This window comes from Onychostoma macrolepis, chromosome 23, assembly GCF_012432095.1.
Source record: "Onychostoma macrolepis isolate SWU-2019 chromosome 23, ASM1243209v1, whole genome shotgun sequence".
In the NCBI taxonomy this organism is placed as follows: domain Eukaryota; kingdom Metazoa; phylum Chordata; class Actinopteri; order Cypriniformes; family Cyprinidae; genus Onychostoma; species Onychostoma macrolepis.
In genome coordinates this window covers 9,465,500-9,483,671 of record NC_081177.1, presented here as the reverse complement: position 1 = coordinate 9,483,671, position 18,172 = coordinate 9,465,500, and the positions used below count along the sequence as shown (strand labels likewise).

The following is an 18,172-nucleotide window of genomic DNA, read 5'->3' as shown; positions in this document are numbered from 1 at the left end:
GATATATTTCTAGAAAATCCTATAATGATACATCACGATATCTGTCTAAACAAAATGCCTGTCAAAATGCCTTTATTCAAGTCCAAACTGTTAGAAAACAGCAAAAAAACGTTCTGTAAATCAATTTTAACATGTTGAGTAGGTTAAATTAATCATTTTATTCTTGAACTTATTAAAAGCTTACACTTTTCTTTTTCTCTGTGTGTAAACAAACACATTTAACTGCTTATCAAACAGAAAAAAACAACAACTAGATAGATAGATAAAATATAAATCTGGTACATGATTTCCCACACGAAGAAATAGCCGTTCACATCGCGTCTTTTGCGCACTCAGGTTTGTTATTTCAAATGTAGATGCGTGGCACACACTGCACACTTCTGCGCCGCATTGTGGCTCTGACAAGGTTTTGTTTCGTCCTCCATGCCATAGGTGCAGATTTATGTTTCTGCTGGTCGGTGCCCACTGTTCACACTGAATAATGCGCACTTGTAATATCTGAGAGAGAGGGAGATCATCCAGTTTTGTTCACATAAAACTGGACGCACCGGCGGTGCTCTCTCTCACTCGTATAGTGAGGGAAATCCACCTGCGATCCGAGCGGAGAGGTTAGGCTACTCATGAACTGAATATGCACTCTGCAATAATAACGTGATCGTGCCTATGGTCCATGCTGATAGCTGTTCCGGGGCAGTTTTTTAGTTTTCATCTCCATAAACACACATGTATGTATATGTGTGTGTGTGTGTGTGTGTATGTATGTATGTATGTATATATGTGTGTATATATATATGAGAACGTGGTTCATGGAACTTGCTCAGAGTCAGAGTGCTTTTGGAAAGACGCTGGAAATGGCGTGGCCATGATTTCCACGCATTTTTAGACGCTGTGAACAGGGAAATCTATTTAGAGCACCTTATTGTATTAATTAAAATATCAATATTTGGCGCCAGATATCGATTCTCGTATCACATGGAGAAGGATTGCGATATATCATCATATCGATTTATTGTCCCACCCCTAATTGTAATAAAAAAGTCCTTATTAATTGTGTGAAAATAATTATTTTAATACTTAAAAATATTTGTATATTATAGTGGTATTTGTTCGTTCTGCCTTTATGATGATTTGAAAGGGAAAAAAAATTAATTAAAATGATAAAATAAAAATGTATAAAAATTTAAAATAAACTCGAGCACAAAATGCATTTGAATGCATTACAGTAGGCAATATAAGTAATTTTTTCCTATATCGTGTGTGTGTATGTAATATGTGTGTGTGTATATATAATATATACACAATAGGGTTATACATTATCTCTATAATATACGTTGTAATCATATTTTGTCATAAGAAATTGAAGCTACCATTAAAATATATTGTAATGCTTACCTATTCATGGCTACACCTTTAAAAAGTCTAATGCATTATGAATGGATTGTGTTGTGCTCTTTAAAGATGGCCTCATGAATAGATAAGTATTATAATGTATTATAACTGCTTTCAGTTATATACAAGAACATGCAACTTATTCTAAGGCTATTATAGATGCATTAAGAATATATTGTCAATACATTATGTATACAGGCTTCATTGTAAGTGTTACTCAATATTCATTTCCCAATAATTGATTTTTGGTGAAAAAGATCTCTCTAGCTCAAATGGTACATAGAAGAGTTCAAATGTACACCAGAGGTAAAAAGACAAGGAGAAAAACGTCCAGTCATATGGGAGCTGACCTCGAATCGCTCTGTAATTTACAAACCAAGCCCAACCTCTGACCCTTAACCTCACCGGGACCCTTAGATGGAAGATCCAGATTTGTTTACTGCGGAGTACAGCTGTTCACAGTGCTGTTTGGTAGGAGAGATTTAGACTGTAAACGAAGGAGCTATACTGACAATGTTGGATGATTTTGTCTCTCCTTTGAATATATTTACTTTAATGGTTCCCAGCACACACACACACACATTTACCTAGACGTACAAAAACATGTTACCTGCACCAACACTGTGATCCATCAGTGCTTGGCGATAATTGTTTTTAATGTATCCACGTCTTCAGATGGAAAATGTTCTGTAATTGGTATAGATGGTTTCTGTATGAGAGCCTCTGATATGGGTGGTGTGTAGATTGCATGTTGAGAGGGCGGGCTTGATAACCCTTCAACACATTAACTTAGTGCGAGGAGTGTTAGGCTAACGTTCTTTAAATGGAGCCGTGTGTATTCACTCTGTGCTCGGACTGATATTGATTTAAGTGCAGCTGTAAATGGCTTTGTTGGGAAAGAAGGTTTTATGGAGGAAGAATATTTGAACTATTACACAAACGAAGGGGAAGAAGTGCTTCTCTCACAGGAAGTTGTGTACATAGTACTAGCGGTGGCCACACAGAGCGATGAACCATCTCTCTGGAGGTTGAGAGGCATTGTAATGGAGATGAGAGTGGTGTTGCTGTGGTCAGCGTGCGGCTGAGAATGGAAAACCCTGAAGGTCAGATCATAGTCATGCATGGAAGGGAAGCAGACAGACAGACTTTGATTTCTTTCGTTTATTTATTTTCTTAATAAATGATCCTGCTCTTTTTTTGCATAGTTTATCAGTGCATGTTAAAGACAAACAAATTGTTTGATTTAGGGGTTTCTCCCTTTCTGAAGTAACTTTCTGCTGATGTAACCAATTTTTGGTGATGCTAGATATTTCTATGCAGTTGCAAAGGCTTTATGAGTGGCATTTAACATGTTGCTAACATTATTATTATTGACTAAAACTATCATTTATTATTTTTATTATATAGATGAAAATGTGTAAAAAGTAAAATTAGCAAAAACTAAAACTGAAGTTAAAAGTAAATTAAAACTATATAGAAATATTTTAATAGAATAATAATAAAAATGACAAAAATGCATACAATTATTAAAACTATACTTAAAACTGAAAATATAAAAAAAAATCAGCTATTTAAAATATGAATAAATACAAGGTAGTACGCAGAAGATCTAAATTTACCCAAGCCATATTTACAGTGTAAAGGCCATACTTTGCTTTTTACACACACACATGTACTGTGCGAGTGATGCAAATTTCATCACCAGAACAGTTCCTACACCACCCCATAACCTTTTGTAACTATCTACTTTGAATGCGCATTGACTTGGTTTTGTACTAATCAGTTGTTCCACAAGGTGGCAGCACTGGCCTAGGCCGTACTTTCACAGCAGAAAATGAAACTAAAGAGACAGAACAACAACAAAATAGCGACTGCAACATCAGATGGCCTCATTGATTTGAGGTATATTTCATCTAAATAAATCAATTGGTGTGGAATGAGTTAAGCTCTAAAGTAGTAATACAAGGGGTTCCATGCTGGGGAAAAACAAAACAAAACAAAACAAAAAACGATTTAAACTGGATTCAGATGTTCTCCTGGTCTGATCAGCTGGCTAGCGTCTGATGCCCTTTTAGGCTGGTTTAGCTGGGCGTCAAGGCTGGGAGACCAGCTAGAACAGGTGAAAAACAGATCAAATCAGCTCACACTGGTTTAAACAGGTTTTTATCAGCAGGCCTTAGGCTTTTATTCCTAAATAATCAATATCATAGTCTAGTTTTTGCAATTTAATCTAAGCATGATGGATAAAATCAAGCTGTTGTTTCCCAAGTACTATATTTTGTCACCCGGACATACTTTACGTTACGCAATCTAAAATGTGTCACAATTTCTGTTTTAATTGCCATCTTAAAGTGCAAGTGTGTTGAAATGTGTGCTGGTTGATTGTGTCCACCTGCAGTCCTTCATCGTGTGGGTTTGGACGTACAGGATGAGCTGAATGAGTTTCTCAGGCCGCTCTCTCTCGGTCTGTAGCCGCTGCACACCAAGACCCAGAGGACCGAGAGAAAGAGAGAAGTGGAAATTAATTGGTTTGAAGCAATTTGTTCTGTCTTCTTTCCTTCATCTATCTTTTTTCTTTTCTTTCTCCCCTCTCTTTTAAGTGGTCCTCCTCCTATGGAGGAAGGAGTCAATGGGAGAGGTGCCCCAGGGGTCATTTTCTTTCAAATAGCGAGTCCTCTCTCTCCCTCTCGCTCTGTCTCGCTGAGATATTGCCGACTCTTTGAGAACTGACAGCGGTCGTGGGAGATAGATTGTGATTGGATCACTCCAGCTTCCTTGAAGCCATCTTTCATTAATTTTTCTCTCCCCACATTCACTTCTTTCCCTGTTTATCGTAATCTGAGGCATCTCGCCATCTCTCTTGTCAACAGCACCGGCTAACAAGCCTCCGTCGACGTCCCTCTAGCCTGAGTCACGCATTTTTTCTCCAGGTTTTATTATGTTTGAGGAGGTGGACGGCCGACGACCGGCGTACTCTCATGAAAGACAGAGATGTTATTGTTCCCCTTTGAATCTAGCAAGCAGAAATTTTCAAGACAATCCGTAAACACAATCACACCGTAATCCGGCGTTCCGATCCGCCCCACATTTTAATATGTTGGCTTCCATACCTCAGGCTTACAGAGATATCACACCGCATTAGAGAAGAGACCAGGACCCTAATGTTCAGTGATATTACTGTTCCTTTCCCGCGTTTCTTGCTGATCTTGGGGAAGATGCATTGTGTGTCGTCCACGTCCGTCTCCCCTTTTGCTCCTTACGTTTTTTTTTTCTCCATTTGTATCTCTTCATTGGATAATAGAAACGGCAGGCGGAGGCGCATGTTGTGCCTCAAACATCAAAAACTCCATTTCGTCGGGTTGACAGAACAATTTTCCATTTCCCATATTCACACCCACTTAATTAAAAGTTGCTGATAGCCCCGGCATCTCTCTCCGCCGCTCTGGGGTCTCCGGGAAGACATAAAGCTGTCCCGTACTAAGCGAGAAGAAACTTCGATTAGCGTTAGCTTGATTTAAACAGCGCTCACTGCCGTTCGGACGGTAAAGTTTACAATGTTTATCTGAGGCTGGGAGGAATTTCTGAAAAAAAAAAATCCATCAATGGATTTGTCAGTTTGGTATATTGCTCATGTAGTTTGGGGAGATATTGTTTATGCTTTTTGGGTGACTCATGAAACCTGTCAAGAATGTGTCCGGCTCATATTTCACATCAAATTGAAAGGAAAGAAATATGAAATTGTATTTGGCTTCAAGAAAATGAATTGGTTTACTTTTTTTTTTGTTCAATGTGTGACATTGTTTTTATAATGAAGTGCATTCGCCCTCAAAAATCTCATCATCGTACTATAATCTCAGCATAATCTGATTTCATCAAAAGAAAAAATCATTTTCATTACTATAGTGCAGAAGAATATATAATATAATTACTACAATATATAAGAAGGTAGACAGATAGATAGAACCAGTCTAAACTATAGGTTTATTAGTCCTTATAGTCCTATAGGCTTTTTAATTTTTTCTTAAAAAATAATAATGAAATGTTACCAAATATCAGATTTTATTAAGTATTATTATAATAAATTATAATTATCATTATATATTTACATTTTAAATATTTTATGATGTTTTAATTTATTTTAGATTATATTTCAAATATATATATACTGTATATATTTTTTTTAAATTCACATTTTGATATGAAATACGATTTGGACTTCTCTGTTTCTATGAGATTGACTCATTCACCCAACTTTCAACAGCGGCACTTGGCTCCATCAAGTATAATGCCCAGTGTGTGTCTGCTGTGGGAGCGTATGTGGGTTTGAAAGCATGTGTGTATATTTGTACATGGGTATCACTCCCTCTGTTCGAAGCGTTTGATCATAGCGACAGTGCTTGTATTGTTTCCTCACATAGCTGCACCTCGTGGCCTCTGTGTAACACAGTACAGTAAGGAAACTCTACACGGCTCTCTCGCACTCTGAAGGTCAGTGTTCTTCTGTACTGCTCTATCAGAGAGCTGAGAGGAAGTATCAGCTGGCTGTAATCTGATTTGTGTGGCGGACGTCTTAATATAGGCAACGTGACAAGACGGAAGGAGAAACTGCCAGCTCTTCAGATCACTCTTTGTGTGTGTGTGTGAGGTAGTTCTGAATGTATATGCTAGTCATCACAAGTTTAGACACTTGACTGAATTTAATAACATTTTAATCTGACATTTTATGCATAAATGCTTGAAATGAATTGTATAGACTAATATAAATTGTGATGACACGAATTGCTTAAAAAATTTCACATTTTTGAGAAGTGGTGGCCTTTTCTAAATTGTGGAAAATTGTAACATCATAAAGAATGTGTATGTGTGCTAAAATGTTGACTGGTAGTGTAAACACAACCACACTTGCTGCAATTAAAACTACATCACAGTTCACCTCACAGCTGGACAAAGCCATTTATGGCTCATAATTTTCATTCTTTTCTAGTTCGTCCTCTCTGCTAGCCTTTTTTCCCATTCCATCGTTTTACAACACTCAATTTGTTCTTTTTTCCTTCTCACCGTGATTTTACTGAGGAGATCGTCCAGACGTGACATAGTGACCAAGTGAGCCATTCCAGAGCCCAGATGTTGCCATGGTGATATCCATAAACCATGCACATTGCACACACACACACACACAAATCCTTGAATGTGTGCTGGTATTGATAAAGCAGGAGGTGTATTGAGCTCATAGCTGGAGACTCTACCGACATGTAGCAGTGAGCGTTTGCGTTCAATAACACTCTGCACCGTGAAGGCCGTTTCTTCTCGCATATTTGCCCTGTGAGAAACAAGGGAGGAATTTCGAGTTTGAATTAGCATTTGACAGACATTTATTGGAGGTAAAATAAAGCGATGAATAAGAGAGGAAAATTAAGTGACTGAAATGGCAAACATTAATTATGTTTTATTATTTGTTTATCAAATTAACAAGCAGTTGCTTTATATAACCCTGGCAACAAGATACAATTTAAAACTAATTATAGAGTAATTTAAGTATGGAACCAAAATTGATCTTAAACTATGAGCTGTAGATTATATCTATGTCTAAGTTGGTGACAAATATGATGGCAGGTCTTTAGCGGCAGTGACGTACGGTTCATTCAGAGGGGGCGGAGTCTGAATGTCAGCACACTGTGCTAATTAGACAGACTGTTGATTATACTGTCGAGTCAGTGCCTTGGAAAGTATTTCTAATGTAATAAAACAGTTCTTTTGATGGTCTTTTGCCACTTTATTAATGAAAACAGTAGAAAGAGAGAACAGGAAGTCGTAAGAGAGAGAGAGAAGCAAATGGACAGATTTGAACCAAAGACTATAGTCTTAAAGAGACTTTGTTTGAACCTGCATGTCCGAGTTTCTCTAATAAACGTCCTGCTTTATAAATACTTGCTAATTGCAAGGCCATGGCTCAGGAAAAAGTAGGGAAGTCTAAAGTACTGGAAAAGTAGAAATCCATACATTAAAATATAATGTTTCAAATGAAAAAATATAGCAGCACAAAAATGAATCCTGATCAGTGAAAAACATTCTATTTATGATGCTGTTTATAAATCTAAAATGTTGACTTTGAAACATTTTTTTATTATATTATATTATATTATATATTATTATATTATATTTAGCTTTTTAAATAAAGATTTTTTTTAAAGAAATTAATTTTTATTCAGCAAGGATGCAATAAAGTGAAAGTAAATACATAAAATTAATGTCACAAAAGATTTTAATTTAAAATTAATTTTATTCATCAATAGAAAGTGAAAAGGATTCTTTTTATGATTCTAATCATAAGTCTAAAATTTTGAGTTTGAAATTTTTTTTTCTGTTTTGATGTTTTTATTCTCTCGATTTATTTTATATTATGTTATATTGTATTGTATTATATTATATTTAGCTTTTTAATTAAAGATGTTTTTAAAGAAATTTATTATTTTATTCAGCAAGGATGAAGTAGAGTGAAAAGTAAATGCATAAAATTAATAATGTCACAAAATATTTTAATTTAAAATGAATCCTGTTTATCAATAGAAAGTGAAAATGATTCTTTTTATGATTCTAACCATAAATCTAAAATGTTGACTTTGAAACAATTTTTTCTGTTTTGATGTTTTTATTCTCTCGATTTATATTATATTATATTATATTATATTATATTATATTATATTATATTATATTATATTATATTATATTATATTATATTATATTATATTATATTATATTATATTATGCTTAACACTTTTTAAATAAAGATGTTTTTAAAGAAATTATTTTATTCAGGAAGGATGCAGTAAAGTTACAATAAATAGTAAATACATCAAATTAATATTGTCACAAAATATTTTAATTTAAAATAAATTGTATTTATCTACTTTCAATTTATCAAACAATCCACACCAATATTATTATAGAAACATTAATTTAATATACAATTAAATAATTATATTTCTAAGTCTAACTGTAGGATGTTTAAAGTTGCAAAGCAACAGTAACTTGACAGATCATGTTTTTTTATTAATTTTTTTCTTAAAGAAATCCACAATGCCCTCAATGCAATAGCTATTCAAGGTTAGTCTATTCATGGAAATATGCTATTACATGCATTAAGCATTGACTCTTACAGCATAATATATAAAGAACACCCTCCCCCTTCAATAGTTTAATGCAATAAGTGTACAAAATGGCAACATCAAAAAATAAAAATAAATAAAAATGTAAGCAGACAATACAGTTAGAGAAGTGAAACAAATATAACGACCTGCCGACAAACGGTGACCTTGGCATATTATTGCATTTCAATTGATTTGCAGTCACAGGTGTGAATATTTAGACTTGGCTTTACACAATAACTAGCAGTTCAGATCTGGTGTTACAGGTGTGTTTCGTCAGTTATTCGGCCACAGATGTTGCGTCCCAGGATGCCGTTTATCATCGAAACAGTGTTCGGGATGACCCCATCACCCTGACTCATATTAACCATAGACATATACCCCACAGGGCTTTCATGGGTTTGATGGCGATACATAATTTATGTTTGGTGGGGGAGGCATTCTTTAAGAAATGGAACCTATATGAGCAGAGCTTTACTTCTGCAGCTGGGCTTAATGTGGCTCTGGAGCAACAAGTACTGTCACCGTGTACCAAGAGACGACCTGCAAATGGTTTTGGCTGCATGGTATCTCTTTCTCTCATTTTCTTTCTTTTTTTCATCCATCCTCTCCCTCTAGGCTGTGTCTGGCTTCCTGGCCATGATCTATGGTTTCATCTGCCATTTCTTCTTTTGTGCGTGGCCAAATGGAAGATAGATGAACAGGGAGGGCTTGGAAGGGGGGCGTTAAAAGAAAGAAAAGGCCTCCTAGTCTAGAAAGTTTGCTCTTTCTAAATTAGGCTGTGTCATTTTAGGGTGGGGGGGCCAAAAGAATGACCTATTCATTTGCCGTGTGTTCACGGAAAATGTGTGCTCGCTCTTTGAGGTGTGTGTTTTGGGGATGAAAAAATAAGCCATCGATCATCACAGCCACCTTTAGAGCATGACCAATTTTTTGGCCCAAATTGCACAGATGGCGCAATTACATGCACTGGGTTTGTCCAAACCCCACACAGAATAAAGAAAACACACCATCCTCAATTACATCTGCACAAACCTTTGCAGATATTCAGCGTTTCAATTCTGACAGGGCTCATGGACGAGGCTTTGAGAACTACAAATGTGTCAGCGATCAGTAGTGGCACACTAAGTGAAACTTATTTTTAGTTGGATACATTTTTTTATTTATTTATTTTTTTTAGTTCAGTCTATTTTTAGATTTATATTTAGTTAAAAATAAATATTTTGTATTTTTTTAGATCATTCTTTTATTTTTAATATTCATTTTGTTTTTTTATTTTTATATATTTTTTTTGCTTTTACCTCTCTTAGTTTATATTTTAGTCATTATTATTATTTTGTCTTATTTTGTTAAACTTTTTTTTTTTTTTACATTTTGTATTTTATTTTAGTTTTAGTTCAATCTTTTTATAAAAAAAAAAAACATTTTTATATATATATATATATATATATATATATATATATATATATATATATATATATATATATATATATATATATAAATATATATAAAACAATATAACATTTTTCTAAACATTTTATTTTATATTTATTTATCAGTCTTTTTTAGGTTTTATTTTATTTTATTTTATTTTATTTATTTTATTTTATTTTTTTTATTTTTTTTTTTTTTTTTTTGCTGTCCTGCAAAACAAACATTGTCATTGTAATAATTTAAGTATGGTTTTATTTAATTTATTTGTTTGCTTATTTTGTTTATTTGTTTGTTAAAAGGGGTGTCTCTTAACTTGTGTGTGGTCCATGACCCTTCCAGACCAACGACTGAATGTTGCTTCGCTCTCTCCCTCCTGCTCTCTCTGATTGAGATACTTTTCCATTGTGACCCAAATGCCTCGTGCCTCGTTTGCAGATGTTATTTATATTTAATATACCCCTTGCTTTTCCTCCTCCTCCTCTTGTAGAGAGATGAATGGTTTCTCTTTCAGCTGTTTAAATAAAGAGGGATGAGAGTTCTCGCTCTCTCTTGTATGAATGGCTGCTGTATAATAGTCTCCAGCCCTGACGTTTAAACAAAGAGCAGAGGTAGGACACAATGCTCAACTCTCCGATTGGAAAATCGGCTTAATTGAAATGTTCCAGACACCGTACACTCCCCACCCCAACAAAGAACTGCAGTCTCTCTTTTTAAGGCCATCCCCAAAAACCAGAACCACAACACTATGCATTTGATATGTCAAACTGTTGCATCAGCACTGTATCGTCACCCATTTCTGTTTTCTGTCCTTTTTTTCTCTTTTAATCCTTTTGCCTTGAAAATCATAAAAGTTTCTCTCTCTCTCTCTCTCTCTCTCTCTCTCTCTCTCTCTCTCTCTCTCTCTCTCTCTCTCTCTCTCTCTCTCTATCTCTCTATCTATCTATCTATCTATCTATCTATCTATCTATCTATCTATCTATAGGTCATTGCACACATCCTTTCTGCCTATAAATGTTGTCTAGGTAGGCAGCTGTCTAGGTTTGGAACAGAGCCATTGAGTCTCCAGAGAGCCGATCGAATGCCAGTCAGACATTATGATTTCTGAATGAAATTTTATGAAATTAGACGTGTAGGTGGCTGGCAATATTTCTCAGCATGTTTCAGCCAGCTGTTCTCTCTGGACGTTTGTAATATGTAGTATGCAAGGTTTCTGTGTGAATGAATAACTGTGTTTTTGTTGAACTGCTGACAGTGATGGTGAATGTGGCAACCTCTGTTTTGCACCACAGTGCTCAGATTTCACATAGCACTCTGTAAGCATCAAGCAGGTTGATCATTAGATATTTCTATCTGTCTTTATGGCACTAGCAATGCTGTACTTGTGTGTACGATGTATATATTCTTCATATTCTGTGTGGTCAGTTCACATCAGTGATAGAAATGAATATTTTCCTTAATTTTAAATTGATTTTTACCTTTTATGGGCATTTTTACCTTTAATTAAGCCATTTTTTTTCCTAAAAGATATTTTTTTCCTAAAAGATATATTTTTTTTCAAAAATCTTTTGAGTCAAATTGTTAAATTTATTCAGCCAATTAGAATAATAAGACATTTAGGCTCTTACCAAACGTATAACAGTTACAAATGCGTAATGTTTTGATATTTTAAATATAACACATTGAATACTGATATTTGAAATTATTTCAATAATAAAAGATACTCTGTGAAATTAAAACCGCCGGTAGGTGGCAGCAAGTCACTGTTAATAAGTGAGTTATTGCGATTGAACTGAATCATTTAAACGGTTGATTCATTCAGGAACGAAACACCGTCATGTTGCTCAGAGACGCAAAACAGTGCTGTGGCTGTGTTTGGATTTTTTTTTTTTTGCAAAATGGAATAAAAACAGGCAATATAGTGTCTAAAACGCAAGTCTCTTAATATTAATTTATTGAAGTGTTGTATAAAATCAATATCACATTTGTAATCATGCTTATTTTTGAAGAAAAAATGGCACTCTTCCTGTGCTATTAAGTATATGAAATGATATTTCTGCCCCCATATCTTGAATTTATTGATCATTCTTAATGCATTTTAGCACACTCTAAATGCGCATGCACACTGTTTAACCCACTACACATCACGTAATGAATGCGTGCACTCCGTAGGTGGTTTTTTTTTTTTTGCAAAATACTCTATAATGTCAAATCGCACATCATTAAAACAACAATTACGATATTATCGCAGATGATATATATCGCACACCCCTACCTAGAATGCAATGTAAGTCACTTTAGATAAAAGTGTCTGCAAAATGCGTGAGTGTAAAACAAAAATAAAAATGTGTGAATGAACTCAACTGCTAGATGCTAACCCCATTTACTTCCATTATCAAGTTCTTTCCTTTTGTGTACTGTTTTTAAAAATGGAGGATGGAAGATATTCTGTGGTATATAACAATTTGCAACAGATGGGTCATATGAGCCTAACTTAAACTTTTCTCACAGGTCATTTGGAGCCAATTCCAGTCAGACACTGGCGTTAGCATGTTGCTAAGCTAATGGCTCACAGCTAACAAATACAGAGTGGAAAAGTGTTTTTATTAATGTGGAATACTTTGTAACTGTAGTTGGAGATACAAATCCATACTGAAATAAGAACTAGTGAGATTTAGTTGACTAATTCTGAGCGTGTTGTGTGTGTGTGTAGGTGAGCCGGGTGCCGGTGGAGAGCTGTGAGCAGTACAGCAGCTGTAGCGAGTGTCTGGCTTCTGGTGATCCCCACTGCGGCTGGTGTGTCCTGCACAGTGTGTGAGTATTGGCACCTCCTGACCCCACAGCTGCTCACACACACGTACACACGCGTTTACACGGCTATATGAATCGGGACATACTGTAGATTGTTTAATATAAGGCTAATTGCTATGCTGACACTAGGACATTATGTAACAAGTTTCCAACAACAATTGATTTGTCTGAAAAATGCTTAGCTATGAGACAATAACAGCCAAGCAGAACATGTTTAATTTATTGTTTAATATATTACTTGGACCAGTAAGGAAAAGAGAAACCAAAGCAACATCCAAAATTGCATACCAAGTATGTGCTTTTTAATGAACTAAATTAATTCATTTATTAATTACTTTTTGTTATTATTAATCTAATGCAGCAAGATTTTTGGTATACAAATTTAGTTTTGTTGTTTTGTTTGAACACAGCTGAAATTTTATTCCTCACACCACAGTGTTGTTCCAAATCTAATCAGCTTACTAATAAAGTATGCACTTGATTGTTCTGGTTGATTGTTCTTAGAAATTGATTATAATGGTTTTGTCCCCCCTGCTGAGTAATATTTGTGTTTAGATGTTCACGTAAGGACCGCTGTGAGCGAGCTGATGAGCCGCAGCGCTTCGCCTCCAGATTGGAGCAGTGCGTCCGACTCATGGTGCAGCCCAACAATATTTCAGTCACCATGTCTGAAGTTCAGGCAAGTGTTTGTGAATGAAATCTCATTTATTGTGATCAGATTATGATTTGGATCATTGAAAACACGTTGAGAGGTGGTTTGAGGCAAATTTTGACCAAATTTAATGACAGTATAAATGTAAATGCATTTTTATTTTTGCATATTCAGAGACATAAGTAATATTAAGTTTACGTTGCAAATAATTATGTATTACTGTCATTAAATGTTTTTTTTTTTTGTCCCATTTCCTTCTAATTTCCATCAACAAGAGACTCATAGGAAATGTTATGTAGATGCCACATGGTTAAAAATGTGTCCAGGTGTCTTTTGTACAAATGTTCAGTGTTTGTCATGCCAATAAAGTACTGTTCCTGTCTCCTGGTCTGTGTTCGGTTCTACAGCTGGTTCTTCAGGCTCAGAACGTTCCCAGTCTGGCTGCGGGCGTTAACTGCTCATTTGAGGACTACACTGAGACGGAGGGACACATCATGGGGGGACGTATATACTGCCTGTCCCCCTCCGCACGGGAGATCGCTCCCATCACACGCAACCAGGGTAAGGCGACACGCGCACACTCCTTTAAAAGCCTCCTAACGCTTGTTAGAAACTGCTGAAGCTCACCGTGTGTCTGCTGGCAGGTGACAAGCGGGTGGTGAAGCTCTATCTGAAATCCAAGGAGACGGGGAAGAAGTTTGCCAGCGTGGATTTTGTCTTCTACAACTGCAGTGTCCATCAGTCGTAAGTCTCACACGGGAAAGAGAGAAGGCAGCTTCCTGTCATCTAACTCTCTTCCTCCCCGTCTCTCTTTCGTTCAAACTAAGACAAGTGTATTTTTATTGGACCGTGCTCGGTGTGTGTATGTGTGTTTACTGCTTCCGAGTGAGAGAGGGATGTTATTTTTGTGTGCCGTTAGCAGTTTTTCGCTGAGATCAGGGATGAGATCAGACTTTTAATGTCATTTCATTAACGACTCATGAGCATCCCTGACTTCAGCCGTCCAGCTTTACTGCTCATGAGTTATATTCCTGCAGTTCTTACATCATTCGCTCTCTCTTGCTCACGTTCCTTTGTTTAAATCCATCTTTCCTCTGTTCTCGGATCAATGACAAATAAAGATGTCAGTAATGATGAAAAGGAAGAAACATTTAAAAAGCTAGTCTAAAATAATGTACAAAATTCCTAGCAGTCTGTGTTTTCATTTTGGTTTTTTATTTTATAATCATTCATAAAATTTTATGGCTATTATAAATGTCAAATGGTGTAAAAAAAAAAAAAAAAACAATAATTTTACTATCTTAAATATATAAGAAAGTGTAAGCATCTAAACTTAAAGTTTGACACGTTTTTCACATTTTCCATTTCAGGTTTTTCATATTCAAGTTTTTTTTTTTTTTTTCCTTCCTTTTTAATGGTTTGTTGTCATTAAGGTTTTTAGAAAATTCTCTCTCTATATATATGTATGTATATATATGTATATATATATGTTTTTTATAAAAAAACTTTTATCAACCTAAAATAAAACCTATAAACTTAAACTTATGAACATTACAGAAACATACTGTTTCTTAAGATTTCATATAGTTACCATGGCAGACTTTCTCATTTTCATTTATTTTAACTTTATATACTAAAATAACTAAAACTAAAACTGAAATAAAAATGAAGAACTATATAGACATTAAAAAATAAATAAATAAAAAGACAACCACAAATGTGACCCTGGACGACAAAACCGAAATTGAGAATTATACATCATCTAAAAGCTGAATAAATGAGCTTTCCATTGATGTATGATTTGGGTTGATTAGGATCGGACAATATTTGGCTGAGATACAACTATTTCAAAATCTGTAATCTGAGAGTGCAAAAAAATCGCCTATATTGAGATATAATTTTGAGATAATGTTGAGAAAATCGCCTTTAAAGTTGTCCAAATGAAGTTCTTAGCAATACATATTACTAATCAAAAATTAAGTTTTGATACATTTACAGTAAGAAATTTACAAAATATCTTCATGGAACATGATCTTTACTTAATATCCTAATGATTTTTGGCATAAAAGAAAAATCGATAATTTTGACCCATACAATGTATTTTTGGCTATTGCTACAAATATACCCCAGCGACTTAAGACTGGTTTTGTGGTCCAAGGTCACAAATAACAACAGAATTACTAACACTTTAACTAAAAGTAAATGATAAGAAAATATAAAAATAAAAATTAATTCAAAATATCAATAAAATGTATCTCAGTGATATTAAAATAACACTGATTCGGTGTACAAAGGTATTTAAATAAAAGTAATATCCTAAAACAAAGTTGCATCACTTCTTATTCATTTTAAAATACATTTTATTTTATATTATATTACTGGTAACACTTTACAATAAGGTGTCATTTGTTAACATTAGTTAATGTGTTAACTAACATGAACGAACTATGATCAACACATTTATTACAGTATTTATTAATCTTTGTTAATGTTAGTTAATAAAAATACAGTTGTTCATTGTTTATTCATGTTAGTTCACAGTGCATTAACTAATGTTAACAAACACAACTTGTGATTTTAATAATGCATTAGTAAATGCTGAAATTAACATGAACTAAGATTAATAAATGCTGTAGAAGTATTGTTCATTCTTAGTTCATGGTAACTAATGTAGTTAACTAATGTTAAGTAATGAACCTTATTGTAAAGTGTTACCATATTATTTTTACCATTTATTTATATTTATGCTTTTAAACAATGCATTCACTGAATAATTAAATAATTTATTTCTGTCTTTTAATGAGACTTTATTGCGCCACCTTTATTACGGACATTTTTTTATCTCACAAAAATAGCTAAATTAATTTTAATTCAGAAGCTGAATTGAAAACATGCACTCTAAAAAATGCTGGGTTAAATACAACCCAGTTCTGGGTAAAATATGGACAGCACTGGGTTGTATTTAACCCAGCATTTTTTAGAGTGTGTTCATCATATCAGAGGTGTATATGATTAATTTAATTAATGTAGTTTTGAAACAATTAATAATTGCGTATGTCATTGAGCCTCTTCTCAAACTATACTGATCCCACTACCACCATTTCATTCTCTTGACCTTATTTCCAGTCTCTCTCTCTCTCTGTCCCATGGCTCTCACTCTCTTCTCTTCCTCTTCTCGTCCCGCCTCTCTCCGGATAGACAACAGGTTGTGCTCCAGGCAGGAGCGGCTCCAGATGTTTTGAGCTGCAGTGTCTCCTGTCCTCTCCCGCTCTCGTTCATTAAGTCAGGCCGTGTGCTCTTCTCTACCTCAGCGTGCTTTACATTAGCATGGCACTGTCCCATTAGCGACACAGCCACTTCATCTAAAGCTGGACGCGATGAAGTGCTCACCTGGTGCTCCTTGTGTGTGTGTGAGTGTGACTAAGGCACACGATTTGGCTGTAACGATCACAGGGTCTCTGTTCTGTGTGTGTGTGGCAGAGGGGTGCCTGCTTGGCACGGCAAATTACCCTGCTAGCTATTTACATGCAGCGTAACAATATTAGAGTTTAGCATGAGACAGGGGGAGGGGACGGCTTAATCGAGCATGCGAGAGGCCCGATGCATTTTTAACAAGAGGAGCACGGAGTGAATAAGGAGGGAAAATCGGAAAAAAGACAGATAGATGGCGGCTTTTGTTGAACGATAAAGCACTCGCAAGGCTGAAAGGTTAGCAGTAGCTCGCGAATTTTAATATGAAAAGAGCCCATGCGTGTGGCACAGGAGACACACACTGTGTGTGCGCGTGTTAAAGCCTCAGGTTTGGCACCACGTAATTGTGACGTCTGATTTTCGTTCTTGTGAGTCTCATCAGTGTCATTATTTGCCAAGTTTGCTTAGCAACATTATACTTGCAAGTCAAATATATAATGAACAGATTAACACATGCAAACGATTTTCTTTTTTTGTTTGTTTTTAATAATAATAATAATTTATTTATTTAAATTTTTTATTTTTTGAGGTTTGCACCACATTAAGCTTCATCATTATTAAATATCAGCATATATAAAGCACACACTAACACGTAGGGATGCGTGGTATACCGGTACTGCAAAAATACCGGTGTATATATTATGTTTCAAACGGTACGATATTGTTTTTGCTCAATTCGGTATTTCAGACGCTGCTGTTGTGAAGTGCACCTGTAGGTGGCAGTGCTTCCCAAATTGCTGCGCAAACTGTAAATGTGACAACAGAACAACACGATCGATCAAACACATGAAACTCTTATCAACGCAACTGAAATTAATAAAAAAAGAGAAGAAGTGAAGTGAAATATGGTATTACTTTGCATTCAAAACAGATGACAAAGGTGAGCGAACTGACCTTACTGCACCTGTATGCAAGCGGGAGGCAACACATCAAACTTTTTAAGCATTTGTCGCTTGCTCATCCTGATCTTTTCAGAGAATTAAGAGATCGACAGGTGATTGCATCATTCATAAATTCAGATTTAATTTGAACTTTTATTTATAACTGATCAACGCACATACAGTAAGCGCAAATGTGCATGTGTGACACGCTAGAACCAGTGAAGTTTTGGTCACATAATATATGCACTTGCATTTCATACAATCGGAAATTAATTGAATTTGAATTAAGCAAGAGATTTGATATATTAATTTTAGTATCAATAATATGAATGGAATGTTTCTGCCGCGCTGCCGACCGCTAATATGAAGCAGCCAAGAGAGAGAGAGAGTGA

General features: G+C 35.1%; 1 protein-coding gene across 2 annotated transcripts in view; it reads left to right on the top strand.

Moving 5' to 3' along the window:
• Positions 1 to 18,172, top strand: part of plxna1a (plexin A1a) — a 238,052-nt gene that overhangs the window by 121,075 nt on the left and 98,805 nt on the right. For both annotated transcript variants that reach the window (XM_058764335.1, XM_058764333.1), the window contains exons 5-8: positions 12,679 to 12,779; positions 13,332 to 13,455; positions 13,836 to 13,989; positions 14,073 to 14,172. In XM_058764335.1, coding sequence (XP_058620318.1) covers positions 12,679 to 12,779; positions 13,332 to 13,455; positions 13,836 to 13,989; positions 14,073 to 14,172 — 479 coding nt within the window. The remainder of the gene's footprint in view (positions 1 to 12,678; positions 12,780 to 13,331; positions 13,456 to 13,835; positions 13,990 to 14,072; positions 14,173 to 18,172) is intronic.